This window comes from Motacilla alba, chromosome 6, assembly GCF_015832195.1.
Source record: "Motacilla alba alba isolate MOTALB_02 chromosome 6, Motacilla_alba_V1.0_pri, whole genome shotgun sequence".
NCBI lineage: Eukaryota > Metazoa > Chordata > Aves > Passeriformes > Motacillidae > Motacilla > Motacilla alba.
This window is the reverse complement of record NC_052021.1, coordinates 25,355,993-25,372,820: the sequence shown is the minus strand read 5'-3', so window position 1 is coordinate 25,372,820 and position 16,828 is coordinate 25,355,993. Positions and strand designations below refer to the sequence as shown.

The 16,828-nt window shown below is 41.1% G+C and overlaps 1 protein-coding gene across 4 annotated transcripts in view; it reads left to right on the top strand.

Annotated features, from left to right (window-relative positions):
• Positions 1 to 16,828, top strand: part of SORCS1 (sortilin related VPS10 domain containing receptor 1) — a 263,542-nt gene that overhangs the window by 184,968 nt on the left and 61,746 nt on the right. For all 4 annotated transcript variants that reach the window (XM_038140148.1, XM_038140150.1, XM_038140147.1 and 1 more), the window contains exons 7-9: positions 6,939 to 7,057; positions 9,254 to 9,343; positions 14,511 to 14,690. In XM_038140148.1, the coding sequence (XP_037996076.1) occupies positions 6,939 to 7,057; positions 9,254 to 9,343; positions 14,511 to 14,690 (389 nt within the window). The remainder of the gene's footprint in view (positions 1 to 6,938; positions 7,058 to 9,253; positions 9,344 to 14,510; positions 14,691 to 16,828) is intronic.

The window sequence follows — 16,828 nt, the reverse complement described above, 5'->3', positions numbered from 1 at the left end:
CCATACAATACAACAGTAGAAATCTCACTTCTTTTAGTGATTCACTCATGTAGTACAAGGAGTTTGGCTGTTCCAATTTAGGTCTGTCAGAAGAGATGCCTTTCCAGCAGGGCAAAAAAGTTGGGTTAACCAGGCTGTGAAAGGAGCTGAGGACATGGTAAGGAAGAATAGGTGATAAGCAGTAACTAGAGTTACTACACACAACACTTTTATTTCTTCTTACATGATTTTTATTGATGGGAACATGACACTGAAGAGAAGTTCCTGGTCACGAAGTCTAGCTGCTGTTTGTTCACACAGTACATAACATCACCTTGTTCATAGCTTCATCGTTTTAGCAGACCTGGGATACTCTGCCTAAGGTACTACCTTTGAAAATACCCAATTAGAAACATTTTAATGGCCAGTCTGAGTGTGTTCTTCACTGTTACTGCATGTCCTGTCATTGTCCTTCACTTTCATCAGCTCCTTTCCCTCCCTGCTTTGCCTCTTGAGGTGTTTGTTTTTGTTTTTTGTTTTTTTTTTCCTATTCCAGGAGCCTGCTTTACCTGCAACTCCAAAATATTTTCCTAATTGGCTGTAAATTCTCTCAGGCGCACTCAGCCACCTGCTGGCCTTTTCTCCTCCCATCCAGGCTTTCTCAAGGTTTATCTTTGAGCTCCACTGCCTTTGCAGATCTTTCTCCATGGATTTCTTTTCCACAACATTGGATTGCCTCAGGCAGGCATCACAGTGAATGCCCAGCTGCCAGAGATCCAGTCATTTTAATTCCATATTGTTTCCTCGGTAAATAGAGTTTTCCTGCAACATAACAGGAAGGTTTTTACCATTTGCAGTACAGAAGTTTTAATGATGCCTTCAATTAATTATTTTTTAAATGGAAAAAGTTCTCCCTTTAATTGTACCCTCAAATGCAGTGGTGCTACTTAAAATGTGCATTTTGTCACTGAAAGCTTAAAAAAATACCTGAAAAGTTAATTGTAAGGTATTCTGGTTTTTAACTTAGGAAATTTAACCTGAAAGAGAACTTCTTGGAATATGAATTTTGATAGTTGTGATAGAAACCGTAAAGTTTTGAAGGTCTTTTCCTTTCAAGAAATGTAGGATTAGTGACAGTGAAAGAATGCATTATCTCTATTTCTTATCATTTGTGATCTGTGATTATTATTTCTCCCCTCAATTTCACTTGCCTGATGTGGCAGCAAGCCTGGGAATGTGAGGCTTTCTATTTCTTAGGACATGCTAAAAGGAAATATTCCAACAGGACTGTGTCTGTTTCAGCACAAAATACTGCTGTTAGTAGTCAGTAAAAACTTGAGGTCATGGAGATGAAGCACTACACATGATGTTTAGGGAGCTGTATTCTGGTGATGCATTTGAGGGATATTCATCTCTCAGTGGGCAGAGAGCAACCTTAGTACTGGGCTCTCCTTGCTAGAACACCAGTAACTCTATCTCTGCTCTCTGATTATGGTCTGTCTGTGCACTGAATTTATTGTGCTTAGGTACATAATGTAAAATGTTTGCAAGGACCAAAACAAGAGTTCCTCAGCAGGCATAAATCAGTACAACTTCAGTGGCATTGATTTACACCTGCTGAGGATCTGGCAAGCAGCGTTGTTCTTGAGTGTGCCTTCTCCCTACTTTTTCTTTCTTTGTTTCCCCTTGGAATCCAGAAAAAATGTGGACTCCTGAACACACTGTGTCTCATCAAAGTAGGGTGCAGGTAATGATGAGCAAGTTGAGTACAGCCTGCTCAATTTATTTCTGTTGGTGGAGACAGATTTGCAGGGCTAATCGCTGCCTTTTATGGTTTTCATCCTGTTGTGCAAGTTTTGGAGAGCACCACGCAAATTTTCATCTTGTGGAATGTGTGTGATGCTGCTGTTTATTTTTCAAAGGCTTCAGACCCAATCCCTATCAATCTGGGGCTGAGAGCATGGTGGTAAAACTGATTTTTCTGGTTGGAAGAAGTTCATATGAATGTTATCTCACATTTCCATTTGTACGCTTGGGTGTCCCTGGTGTTTCACTTTGATTTTGGAACAGGATCAAAGGCAAGCCAGCACAGTCAGCAGGAATTGTGATTTTTTTTTTTTTTTTTTTTTGTTGTTGTTGTTGTTGTTTTTTTGGGGTTTTTTTTTTTTGGTGGGTTTTTTTTTTTTTTTTGGTCTGGCTTCAGGGCAACACCCCAGTAAGACAATTAATCCCCTATGGTTCTTAATCACACGATAAGCTTCTCTGTGTTAAATTCACCACACAGCCAGCGGGTAGGATGATGGTGGAAGTTAAATCTAGGTTTACACAAATGCAACCTAAAGTGCTTTCAGAAGGTATAAACTTAATGACACATGGGGGGTTCAGATTTGTGAAGAATACACAAGATCCTAAAATTAACAGGCTTACCTGATTTGAGCTTGGTGGGGTTATCCCAGTAAGGCCTGATTCAAGCTAATTGAATGGGAGGTAATTTTTATTCAGGTGGTGCCTACTGAGAAATCCAGACTGTTGGTGCAAATTAGAAAGATGGATTCCTACAAGGCATTTGGAGACTAACTGGGTACCCACTGGCCCTCCAGAGAATGGCAAAACTGACTCAGGGGATGTCTGAATGGCTGTTTCTATAGACAGTAAAACAACTGTTACATTTATAAGCCATGCCTTTGCTTTTGTAGATAAGAGACCAATTTATTTAAAGTTTTATTTTTTTTTAAGTGTGGATGAAAGAAGCTAAGGGGTTTTCTAATGTGCTGGCAAAGATTTAGAGAGCTCCTGATATTTAAAAAGTGGTTTTGTTTCCCTTGCTTTTCTTCTGCTGTCCTGATTTACATAGCAGCTTTTCCTACTGAAAGATAATTTAGGTGCTGCTGTGATGCAGGTAAGACCAAAGTCTCACCTGGGGCCAGCAGACATGTTCTGCTTGCTGATCCACAGGGACTGAGCATCTGGCCAACAGTGCCTGAATCACAAAGCTGCACTAGTACTTTAATTTCTGTTTTCACAGGAAATTGCTGGGAAGAATAAAACAATCACTGTTGTGGAAAAAATGAGTAGGCAGCCTAGCCTGGCAGTCTTTTCCTAACGTAGCTACAGTGGTGAATTAATTCCCGTAGTGCCCTAAACCTGTGCAGTGATTTCTTTTTCTTTTTCTGCTTGTGATTAGCTTTTTTCCTGATCATGATTAGTATTTGTCCTGGAGAATGACATCTGTTAGTTTCTCTCATTATAGCTTTATGCCAGAAATGGTGGAGGATATACTTCCCTCTGTAAAGAAAGATTTCTGATGCTGACATGCAATGAAGAAAGAGTAGCAGCAGGATAAAAACAGATTTGTGGGTAGTTAGTAAATGGGATGGTTTCGTTTCACTGATCTTCATTACTGGTTAATTGCTTTGCAGTTGCTGAGTCCTGGAGAGTTGTGAGCATATTCCCACACCATGCATGTTTCACAAACCAACATTCAGACCAGATGGAAATGGATAAAGAACATAATTTTGTGTGTTTCTCAAAAAAAAAAAAAAACCCAAAAAACAAAAGATTAAAGTATGGGAGAACATTTATTTAAACTGTGGAATTCATTGCCATGGGAGGTTGTGAATGCTGAAGATGTACCTGCACTGCTAAGGCAACCTAGACTTGTTTTATTAGTCACTGGGGCAGAGGAGTTACAGGCCTGGGTCTTTCAGTGACGTATGTCACTACTGTGTTCTTATGGGTCATTAGTTCAGGATGCCAGTCATGCTTCAAAAGCAGGAATTGTCCCTGGTGTCTGAGTTTTACAGTAATGAACTGGGATGCTCCAAAGAAAACCTGTGAGAGAAACAGATCATTGACTACATTGCATGAAACTCCTGATTTGTCCCAGTGGGTTAATTGATAGAGGAAAAGACACATTCCTCAGTGAACTAAAGATGTATAAAAATATAAATTATACATTTGCAGAGTACAATGACCATTTTCTCTGGCTCTCCCTGTGATCTAATAAGGTTTTGAGAAGACATACGCGCAAGCTTACGCTAGGAAGCAGTGTATATTAGGGTTTGATATTTAATCCAAAAAAAGCACTTGTCAACAAAATATCCCGAAGAAAGTCCCATTGCTTTAGGAAGGGATCTAAAACTCTCCTGTTTACTTTTGCAGAGGCCAGCCAGCCTCCAGTAACCAGCAATAACCTTCCTCCTCCACCAGCTGAGCCAAGAAATGTCTCTGGGACAGGTTGGATCCATTTGTATTGAGAACATATGGGAATGGTGCTCAAGCTAAATGGAAAAAAACCTAAAATATTTCATGATACAGGGTCCCCCTAGCTCTTAACTTTTTCTGTGTTAGCTTTTGCAATTCTCTTTCACCACTGAAACAGATTAATTTTGTCAGAGATTTCCCTTACAAGATGTCTCCTCTGCTGTGCTCTGTGACTTTTCTTGCTTCCTCTTTAGAAATAGCTGCAACTCCCTGAGAAGATTCCTACTCTGGGTGTCTAAACCTGTCAAAAATTAACACATCTGGGGGTTTAAGAGCTGGGAGTTGCTATGTTCTTCTCTCCAGGCACAGTGTGACTTTGTTGTATATTAAAAACAGCAGCTGTTGTTGGAGGTGAGGGTTCTGGAAATGAAAAGCATAATGTCCTAATTACCTATGGCAAGGAAAACATCTGTGCGGGAAAACTAATGAAATTAATTCCAGAGCTTAGCAACTGAATACATTAATTGACATTAATTAATGCTAAATTACAAACCTCTGCCAGTGGAGTCACATGAAATGTCCGCAAGAATGAAACGGAAAAAATCCTTGAGTTAATGTGAACACAGAAAGTCTTCCCCTAGGAAAAAAAGTGAGAACGAGGCACTGCAAGGAGCCTGCTTTTCCTTCTTTCTGTCTGCTGTAGCAAAAGGAGCTTTCCTTCTTGTGCACATCTCAGTGTTTGGCTGTTTGGGAGATTAGCTTAAACAATTTCAGTGCTCTGCCCTTTAGTAGTTATTACTGGAATTTTAGAATTGAAGCCATGGAGAATTGCACTGTAAAAGTTCACAGGAATTGCCTTAGTAAATCTTCATCAATGATACAATCACTGCTGCACAGACTCCTGTGATCACAGCAGAAATAGGGATAGTCCCCATTCCTCCATTAAAGCAGGATCCAAGAAACTTCAGTCTCCTCTAATGGATGTCAACCTGGCCTGCTCTTTAAAATCTCTTGTGGAGGAGATTCCTTAATCCCCCAGACTTTTCAAAGCTCAGGCAGCAGTAGGACCATTTCAACCGAGGCTGCTTTGCTGAAGCTCAGGATCGGCACATATTTCGCTCAGGAGCTTTGTTGTGGAATAGTGGGAGAGCCCTTCTGGAGTTCTGTGTCCAGCTCTGGAGCCCTCAGCACAGGAGAGCCGTGGACCTGTTGGAGCAAGTCCAGCAGAGGCCACAGAGATGATCAAGGGCTGAAACACATCTCCATGTGAAGGCTGACACAGCTGGGCTTGCTCAGCCTGGAGAAGAGAAGGTTCTGAGGAGACTTTATTGTGACCTTTCAGCTCTCTTAGGATAAGGAGGGGACATGCTGCACCACACAGCAGTGTTGGGTGGTGGAGAGACTGTGACACCCCTGTCCCCCTCCTTCCTGGCTGCAGAGGAGCAGAGGGCTGGAAAGGAACTTTCCTGAGTTCACAGGAATGAGCAGGCTGGGAATTACGTCGTTCCCTGCCCTCTCGTGGCTAATGTGGAAAAAACCATGTTCCTCTGAAGGGAACATTTCGATCATGCTGCCGAGCCTGTGTTCATTAATGTTTTGCAGCGAGCTGTGAAAGCATAAAATGTTATAAACAGCAGCAACTAATAATACTTAGCACTTTATATATTCCAAGAACCCTGCAAATGCCAGAGAAAAATCATCCCTCATCGAACTTTCCTGAAGGTTTGTCACCCTGTATGTCTGTTTCAAGCAGAAGTCAACAGCCCTTAGAAGCAAGGAAAGAAATGTCAAATGATAGATTTTAATTAAAAACAAGATTAAATACAAGATGGTAAAATTCCAGCCATTTCTATTTCAGTGTAAAGTGCTAATTTCTCTGATCTGAAGGTGGTAATTATATCAAACAAGGGGCTGTGGCTCTCCAAGGAAAATGACTAGAAGTTCTTCTAACATTAAATGCAATGTAGTGTTTCTATCATGGAAGCACTAATGTTAAAAAGCGAAAATTGTTTTTTATGTGGACCAGGTTTGTCATAAAACAAAGTGCAAATTCTTTATGACTCTGGAAGAGTCCAAACAGACTACTGAGAATCTAGTTCTGTATTCTAGGATAAATTGTCCCCATGAAGAAATTCAGGTGACAGATTATGAGATAGGCACCTTGCAGTGCTTCAGAATAGGAGGTGGGGACATCCCACGTAGTGACAGTGGATGATGTGGCTGGCATGGCTGTGAGATGGATGGCTGCATTTAGACCATTTAATTTGAAACTACTGAGACTTCTAGTTACAAGAGAGTGTGGAATGATTGCCCAGGTCTGCCAGAGTGCATCTACCTATGCTGTCAACAGCAAAGCAGGTAAAACCCCTGAGCAGGGGTTGGTCTGAGGTACTTTTCAAGTTGATCTGAATTACTCGACAGAGTGTAAGTGTTGTAGGAAATACAGAAGTGCATCATAGAAGGTTTTCCCTTGGTAAAATGTATAGCTCTGACATCTGATCTAGGGCAGAATTAAAGAAATAATGGGAGGCTGAAGCACTTAAAGAAGGAAGAATATTAAGAGAAGAAAGTAATCAAGGGTGGATTTACAAAGGATGTAGGGGAAAGAAGGGTTGTGTGGTGTTGAATGGGTGATGCCTATTCACTTCACATGGATCTGGGAAGCAAAAGTGCCACCTCAGCAAACAGGTTTATGACAGTAGGAAGAATCTGCACTCAGGATCTCAAGTGTATTGTTTTTGTTCTTTTCCTTTCAGATGCCCAATACATCACCTGCAAGATGCAGAACTGCAGTGAAGCCACTCGCAGCAAACCTTTTCCAGGCTACATTGATCATAACTCCCTGATCGTCCAGGGTGATTATGTCTTTGTTCAGGTGCAGAACACCCTCCTCTCTTATGCATTCTATTGCTTTATATTATATTAGTCAGTCTTCTATTATTTTTTCTTGCATTCCTTTGCATGTGTGTGCATGTGTGTTAGTTTGCAACTGCTCAGACAACACTGGATCCATAAAGGCCCTGAGTGGGTTGTAGCAGTTTGTTACAATGCTTTGTTCCTTTAAGCTCTAGTTTCTTGTTGCTGTAGGGCCATAGAGTATGAAGTATGTTCTCTGTGTGCTGGAGTGCTCTGTGCCACTCCTTGCAATCTCATCAGCACTCTGGAATTACTGCTTTAACCCCCCAGCTGGAAGTGGTGTGTCACTCATCTGCTATTACAAGGGAGTAGACCAAAGCTTTTTTGAGTATAGGAGGGAAATAAGAAAGAAGGGAGGGAGTCAGGGAAAGCACCAAAGGAGTAATCAGGCTTTATTGTTATGCCTCAGTTGTGATTATAGTGAAATGGCAGAAGATGGGATGTGCTCAGCCAGGCTGTGTTCCAGGTGAGAGCTGGTGAATAGATTTGAACCACTGTGGGTTTCATTAGGCTGCTGCCAGTGCCCATTTAATGTCAGCTGAAGAGGAGAAAAATAACAACAGAATTGTAGGGAACATGGAGGTGAACTGGAGATCACTAGCACTAAACTGGGCTTCCACACAATTTATATTTTAGCATGCTTGTGAGTGGAGGGAAGAGAGAATTTATATTATACATTGGGCTAGTTGATTGCTAATTGGCTTCAGTTAATGAATTCAGTCTTAAACACCAGTCTAAATAATCCACAAATAAATCTGGCATGTATGCTTCAGAACAGCTTTTGTGCCTAGTGTGTCTGAGGCAAAAGGGAAAACAGGGGTGTGTGCATCACAGTTCAGCCTCACTCTCTCACTCCAGAGTGGCTGTGTGTTTGTGGCTCGACTGACACAGGAGCTGGAGTGTTTCTCTTTAGCCATCCTGACTGATGCTGGATCTGGTGTTACCCTTCTGTTCTTCAAAGGAGGAATGACCCTATGCCAGGCTGTGTATGCTTGGAGGAATAGATGAACACCCTCCTTCCAGCCTTCCCTTCTTTTTTTGATCTCCATCTGGCTTTTCTGCAACTAAGCCATTTGGAATTAATTAGTAGGCTTAAAAGCACTAGGATAAAGGAATGAGAGTTTATTTTCCCACTAAACTTGTTTTATTTACAAACTCGCACTCTCTCATTAAAAAATATTTCTGGCCTTCGTTCCCCTAACTTTTGCCCAGTTCCCTTAAAAAAAATGTTGAAGAACTTTAGAATGAGAAATAGTGTTTATTTTACTTAATCTGGTATGAACCTGCCCTCTGTGTATCTTGCATTTTAAACTACTGCAGTGCATTTTAAAACACTTACTACTAAAGGAAAGTCTTGATAAGCTCAGGTATCAAGCAATTAAAGCAAAGTTCTGCATGGAGAATCCCTTGGAATATTTGTTCTTCAGTATCTTTCATCCGAGGATTTCAAAGTACTTTACAAACATTGATTATACTTCAGCAGCACTGGAAGCCAGAAAAAAATTGACAGCTTTTTTCTTTCTTTTTCCCTCCTTTAATAGGTGGTAGAAAATGATACCTCACATTGCTTTAACCCAGCATTTTCAAGGTCTGCTGTCAGTATTTATGCACTTAAATAGATGACCAGATTCACAAAAATACCAAATCGACTGAGCTTCTCCTGCCCTCCCTATCTGTGAATATTTAGCTGATCTCATAGCAGATACCTATGATGGCTTGTCCAGGGCCACACAGGAACCAAAGCTGGAAGCAGAAACAAAAACCAAGCCTCATGTCTGCCAATCTGCTGGTCTAATCAACAGCCTACAGGGCAGCTCTGCAGATAGCAAAAACAGAGTGTTCTGGTAAGGCACAGGAGAGCTGTGCTATCAGGAGGTGACGTAATGGCCCAGCTGAAGTCAAGACTTCACTGTTCACAAGTTTTCACACGAGATTCTAGCCTTTGTCTCTCTGCTGAAAACGGGATTCCTCTTGTTTTCTTTTTCAGCCACTGTCAGTTGGATCAATGTTTATTCCTCAGCTGTAACAGCGCTGCAGTTTAAGCTGTTGCCACCACACTGTGGTATTTCTCTTAACAGCTTTTGTTTGATATTCTTTCTGGTAATAAAGAAAAATTAAGAAAAACCTGATGATAACTTTCCTGCTTCTCTCGTAGCTGACATCAGGAGGAAGACCACATTATTACGTTTCTTATAGGAGGAGTCCATTTGCACAGATGAAGCTGCCAAAGTACTCCTTGCCCAAGGTAGGTTGCTGCTCCTAGAATCCCCATATGAGCCTACAGATATTTGGGTTGTACAGAAGATCTTGAGTCCAACACAAGTAACTGCAAGATGACATGCAGTGAGAGAAAACAGCATTATTCCTTAACAGAACATTTGCAAGCAAGAAAGGACTAAAACCAAAAGTCAGCACTTTGGCTAGGCAAGGACATGTGCATGAAATGTAGACAGATACCACAGCCCATGTCAATTACCATTTCTTTATGCTTAATTAATTAGGTTTTGGAGGGGATTCTCTCTCTTTCTTTTTTTTTGGTCTTAAAATTCCCCTCTCCTCTCGCTGTCTTGTATGGGTTGCTTTTTGTGCTTTGCCTCATTAATAGATTTTAATGGGTACCAAGCAGAAAGATGTCTCTGTGTGCCTGCTCTGTCTCCAGCCTAATTAACAATGGTGAATTAGCATTGGAGAATGAAAGGATATTTCTGCCTTCTAAAGCTGAATTTTTTGAAAGACCTGTATAAAATGTTAGCTTCATTTTGAAGAAACCACCAATTTGCAGCTGGTATCCTAATGGGTTCCTAACAAAGACAGAGGACTTTTTTTTTGGCCTTTTCATTCTTGATAAAGTCTGTCTTAAATGAGATTTAAACCGAAAGATAGGAAATGATCTTATGGATTCTGTATGAGGTCTAACATCAGAAGACAAATACATTCCCAGAAACTAAGCAGGGATTGTCAAAAGAAAAAAAAAAAAAAAAAAAAAAAAAAAAGAGCAAGGTCAGATTTTGTAGGTGGAAATGTTGAAAGGGATAACTTGGCTAATTTCACAACTGGATGTCTTTGATTCCTCAACCCAACAGACCTGTTTATAGTGGATTGACTGGCTTCATATAAACAGACTGCAGTTCAAACCCAGCCCTTTGGTGCCTCACCTTCCCTAGGCTGCTGCTGGAGCCTTTACTCCTGTTCACAGCACTGGCAAGCAGCTTACAGGACAGTGAGGACCTCACCAGAAGCCATGAGATCTTAGCTCTTACATAGGAGATGTGTGGTCTGCCTCAAAATTTTCAGCCACATTTTAAGATACTTTGAAACTTCCTGTCCAAGCAAGTGAAAATACTCTGTAAATTCACATCAGATTTAAATAGGTGATATTTGAAAGAGCCTTTAGCAATGGAGTGGCATTTTAGCATGGTTATTGTAAAAGCCAAATAAAAATTGTTATTTACAGCCAATTCAGACCATCTGTAGAGACACTGTTTGCTTTAAACGTATTGTTTGCTTTGGCCCACGCTTATTTTTTTTGTCCACCTTCTCAAAGAAATCACTGGAAAGCCAGTGAAAATGCACTAGAGTTAAATTACAATGTGTTCCAGAGAACAGGAATTGGAGCAATATATTCATGTTATTTGACCCAAAGAAAGATGCTTTGTCACAATCTTGGAATATCTTCAAATGAAGAGCTGCATTTAGCTTGGAAGGAGCTACAGTGGAACTGTGGCTGTCTAGGAGGTTGCCATCAAAGCAAAATAGTCACTTTTATGAAAAATGCACAGAGAGTTATATTATTTAAGGAATTGGAACATACAGCTTCTTTTATGCCCAAATTCTCTTTCATCTCCTTCAGCTAAGAAAGAGGGGCCAAATATGGTAAACAGGACTAAGTGACTTCTGGAACTGAAGATGGAAATATCAAGCTTTTTGTCTGTGAGTGTCACTCTTCCTGAACTGGAGGCGTGTGATGGCAGGCAGCCTTGGCAGGTGATGCTGCTGCTCAGGCAGGATGGCCTACAGCAAAACAAACTAAAATATTATTCCTGTTGACATTAGCAGCCTTGTAGCTACTTTGTTAAAAGCCTAAATAAACTTGAAACTCTGTTCCATTCAGGCAGAAGCCTGCATATGTGCCTACAGATTGTGTTAACCCTGGAAATAGGCTTTATTGAGACCTCTTAATTGTTGCAGTGATGTTCATCTGTGGGTTGATGCTGCCTGTTTTGTACCACAGCACTACAGTATGGGCTGGGTCACACACAGAATGCACACAGGGTGCATTTATTCTGGTTTAGACCAATGCACTGGGCAGACATTTGAGAATACTGAAGCAACTAAAGCAATTTCTCTTTAAAAACACCTGTCTTAACTGGTATTGGATAGGGATGGGTGCATCTGGTACCTCTGCTTTAAATTTATCACTGCTTTCAATCTCAGGATGTACATCCTGATGGAAGAAGCAATAACAAAAATAAATACATAAGAATACAGACCTAAAATACAGATCTTTAAAGAGCTGACAGACCCAGTAATTTCACAGGAGGCAAAGACAAGTGCCAGCATCTTCACAGTCATTTCACAGAATATTCTGAGTTGGAAGGGGCCCACAAGGATCATCAAGTCCAACTCTTAAGTAAAGGGCCCTTATGGGGCCACAACGTTGGTATTATTAGCCCCATGCTAATATTCAGCCCCAACTGAGCTGGCAGAATAAAACTGGCATTACACATCCCTACTACTCACCTTGCCAGGAAAAATGTTCCCTGGCCAAATGCAAAAGGGGCAATTTTTTAGTAGTTCAGAAAGCCTTGGCTTTTCGTCATTTGAGGAGACACCTGATCAAACCCATGTACAGCATCATCTTTTTGTCTTTGAAAAGGCAAAAGGGACAGACAGTAGAACTGCATATTAATGTACTTCCAGTATGTTCTGGAACACAGAGGAAAAAGCTCAGGCTCTCAATAGACAAATGCAAGGGGAGCCCCTAAAGGTGACCTAAAGGTGATGATGACTGTTTGAGACAGGTGCCTTGCTCCACATTCCTGTCCTTTTCCATCTCTGTAAGGAGCTTGAGCTATATCAAGATGAAGGCTGTCTTTTTGTATTATTCCTCCCCCCAAGAAATTAATCCCCATCCTGAAAAAAACCATACATAATACAATATGCTGATTGATTTTAATTTTCCCAGTGTGGAAATGAAGAAATTCCAGATGCTGGTCCAAGATCTGTTTGATGCCCATATACTAATCCTTTTCTATCAAAGCTGTGCATCATTGCTGTATCTATTGGACAAGGCCATATTAAGAGAAATATTAAATTTATCCCCAAAGGCACACAGTTGGAATGCTATCTTTTTTGGCTTTCTGCATTATGTATATTATGCCAATTCCTTCTCAATCTCTGCTTCTCCAGGCTTAAATTCCTTCAGCCTTACTGGGATCTTCTTTAGACTTCCACCTTACAGCATGCTCTGATCAAATGCAGGAAGCATCTAGTGAATAAATTAACTAATTTCCTTCTTCAGCATTTGTGAAATTGTCTTTAGTTTCCTCTGGTGTTGATCAAAGTATCTTTTTACCCCTCTCCCCCAGTTTTTACAAAACTATTGAATGAAATGGTAAGGTAATGAAAAAGTACATTCACCAGGCAAGCAAGTTTTAGTTTCTGTCTATGTTTAAATGCAGAAACCTGCCTATGTGTGCCCATATGCAGAAATTAACACTTGTGATTAGAGCTGTGCTAGCCAATGTTGCCTGGAGCACACTGGGAACACCTGCTGATGTAGATATGTAGATCTACCAGCAGATTGAACCAGGGTGACAGTCTGAAAAGAAGAGCCACAGACAAACAGCTGTGGCTGTAACTCCTACTGGCACAGCTGGAGCTGAGAGAGGATGTCTGTTCACCACCAAAATTAGTAGGACTCAGTGGGACTTGCATTACTTTTCCTATTGCCTCGGGATTTAAGCCAATCTGTTCCTTCACAAAATAAGCCCATCTTCTGGGGCATGATTTTCTCCAGTGCAAAGAAGAAAGTAAATCAAATGCATATGCATCCACTCTGTATTCAGATCTGGATCTGGACGAACAAGCAACTGTTCTGAATCGCAACTCTATGGTGAATCCACTTTCAAATTTATAGATCAAATTTCTTCATTATATTACTTTTTTATTTTTACATTACAAGACTTCACTGAAGTATTAATCCTCCCTAAAAAGCCACCAGACACTGAATTTTTAAAGACTATTATTAGCAGACGGGAGAAGTAGCATCTGCTTCCAAAGAGTATATTTTCTGATAAAGTTCTCAGTTTTGCATATAGAAAGTCCTGGCTGAGATTCATGGAACCAGAATAACTTTGGGATATCTGCCCAAAACAGACCGAACAGCTGAGTCTTCTGGGAATCACTTGGTGCTAAGAAATCTTCATTTCTTTTCGTACCTCCACAGATTTTTATGGCACCAAAGAATTCAGGGTGCCTGTGCTGGGCAGATAGAGCCTGGGAATTTCATTATAATAATCTCTCTCTTGGTGGCTTTTTCCATTGTAATGGAAAATAAAATAAAATGGGTAATATTTTCTCCAGGCATTGAAAGATGAGATGAGGTTCAATAGTTCCTGTTTTTTCTTCACTTATGCAATCTTTTCATTGCTTCCTGCCTGCTGTAACACAGAGAAGAAGCAGAGTAAAACAAAACCTCACTCATAGTGCTAGTGATCTAACTACCTTTCTGTTCTTTATATCTAGTGAGGATTAGGGTTGTTTTTCTGGTTTATTTCTTGGGGTGTGCTGTTTAGTATAGTGGTCCAGGGCCTTGGCTCCTGCCCACATTGTCATTAGAAACAGTAGATAACAGCAGATGTTCCCTCATTAGTTCCTGCTTGTATCAGGTCCTGAGCATATTTGGCTTCTGAATGCTGGGCAAGAAGCAGATGTTTCAGATGGTCTTTTTCTTTTTTTTTTTTAACTCCTACATTTTTAATATCTGGGATTCCATAGTCATGAGTGGAATCACTCAGATGCTAAATGGAAAAAAAAAAAGCCAGCAAATAAACAACCCTCCCTATTCCCCAGACAAAATATTCATTAAAATGAAGGTTTTGGTAAGGGGAGTGAAAGTGCTGCTGTATAATGCTGTAGTGTCAATGTAAATGTTCAATTAACACCACATCAGTTAATTACTACTTTGAAAATTGTCAGAAGAGAGCTGGTGTAAAATATTCCTGGATGGAATTACCTGCTTACAGTGGCTGTGGACAATAAAATAGTAAAATGCCACAGCTTTGTCTACTGAGTTCCCGATTTAACTCCAGCCTAAATAGATCCCTTGCTCTTCCCCCATTATTTTGGTGCCATTGGAAATGGCAGCACAGACCTCCCCCAAGTAAGCTGCCTCTCTTGTCTTTCCCCAGGACATGCATGTGATCAGCACAGATGAGAATCAGGTGTTTGCAGCTGTTCAAGAGTGGAACCAGAACGACACATACAATCTGTACATCTCCGACACCCGAGGGGTCTACTTCACCCTGGCCTTGGAAAATGTCAAGAGTAGTCAAGGGCTGGAGGGGAATGTGATGATTGACCTCTATGAGGTATGTCATAACTCCAAACATGTCCCTGTCTATCTATCTCAGGAGCTCACATGATTCCAATTCCCTCCTGGCACATCAGTCTCATAAAATGCATGTAAACAGCAAAGTCAACAAATGACTAAACACAGAGTGTTACCCCTCCTAGATTTACTGCTGTGTTCACCTGTAGATTCTCAGGTGAAGAACAGCTCATGGCTCTTTGATGCATAAGAAAAAGTTGTGGAATAGTTCATTCAGTTGCTAAGAGGGACTCTGTTTGTCAGCCAAAATCCTGCTTGGACCCATGTTGGCTCAATGGCTCTGAAAGCTCCCAACAGTCTCAATAGTATCATTTTCCAATTTTTGCTGCATTTCTGGCAATCTAATCTCTTGTTTTAGAAGTGACTGCTGTTTTCAGCTGTCCTTGTCACCTTTCTCAGCTTGGACTATTCTGGGAACTTAAGTGGTTATAGATATGGGCTATCCCATGTGCATGGAAACTCTTATACCTCATTTTGATGCCCTCTTTACCCTGAGCCTTTTTCTGAACAAGTGTGCTCTGCTTAAGCTCACGGTAAAAAGGCCAATTTGCCTTGTCTTCTATGGCAATTGATCCTAACAGTAGGACTTCTAATGTGCCCTTGTCCATCTCTTGCTCTCCTGCCTATTTTCCCTCTGGAGCAAGCACTCAGCTGTGGAGAAATTCAATCCTCAGCTGCCCTTCTGAGGGTCAGGTTCTGTTTTCAGGTCTCTCCAGGGTATTATCTGACCATTTAGAATAAAGGTCATAAAGTAGATCTGAGGGCCTTTGAAGATGGTGATGCTTCCTGTATTTCCCCATCACTGTCTCAATATTAGCTCTGCTCTGTAGTTTTCCTTCAGCTGCCCTCTACTTGCAAACCACCTTGAATTGCCCAGAGATCTCAAGAGTTATACATCAGTGCAGATGGACTGGAGGAGGATGGGCACTGCCATTTCAGTCATTTGGACATTTTTTACCATTAATCTCTCTGCAGTGCTGGCAGCCCATGGAAAAACTGTTGCCTCTTATTACTGTCAGCTGGGGAAGCAGCTTTACTGCATTATGTAAAGGTGTCCTACATCCCAGGGGGTAAAGAAAATCTTTTGTTTTGTTTTATTTATCTGACACCACTCAGCAACCTGGATTGAAATTGATGAAATCAGACTTACAGCATCATATCTGCTGAGTATCTAGATAGAAGGAATATTGGCTGACATGGAACCTGGCACAAACCTTCCTTTCAGTTTGATGTTCTTGAAGGAAGAGAACAGAGAGCCAGCCGGCATGGTTCTCTGAGTCAGATTGTTACAGTGATCTGGGGGAAAATGGAGAGGAAGGCGAGAGACGGAGAAAAATCCATAGATAAATAAGAAGTGGAGAGATTGCCAAACGAGTCCTTCTCTGGTGGCAGCAGTATATTTTAAAAAGCATCATCATTAGAGAAGATGGCAGAGAAAGGCCTGCTTAATGTGCAGGTGTCTGTGTGCGTGTTTGTCAGGTGCTAGAAGTAAGTTCTTCTGGTTGCATTGCAGTGAACATGTTTGTGTATGTAATTCCTAAGTTGATTCTAAATCAAGAATAAATCTACTCAGTGCTGCGAAGCAGGGAATTGGACTGGGTACAAAGAAATAAAAAGTCTTTCATGGTGCCTCCTTGAGTTCAGAAAAAGGCTGTCCTAGTGACCACCTCCTAGAGAGAGGGAAGAGCTAAATCACTGACCACTGTGTCTGAGTGCCCTTTCTAGTTCCTGTGTCTGCCCAGGCTCTGTTGGAATGGTCCACAGCAAGACAGTCCTGCCTATGACAATCCATGACTGAGGTGATGACAGACTGTAAGGAGGTGTGTCTGTAGCTATGGTATATGTGCCTGTCACTCTGGAACACACATACTTTTTCTAGCAGTATGTATGTTGGCTGAGAAGTATGTTTGATGTATGAAGGTGGTGATGGGGAATGAAAAACGTCTTCAAGAGTTGTGTGCTCGAGTGTATTGTATGGATCTTTCTGAAGCTGTAGAGCAGCACTGGTGTCTGCACACAATGCATTCAGGGTGGTGAGGATTCTACAATTCCTGTGTGGGAGCTGATGGAACGCTTTCCCCACTGACCACTGGTAGTCATGCACTTGCTTGCCTGGGT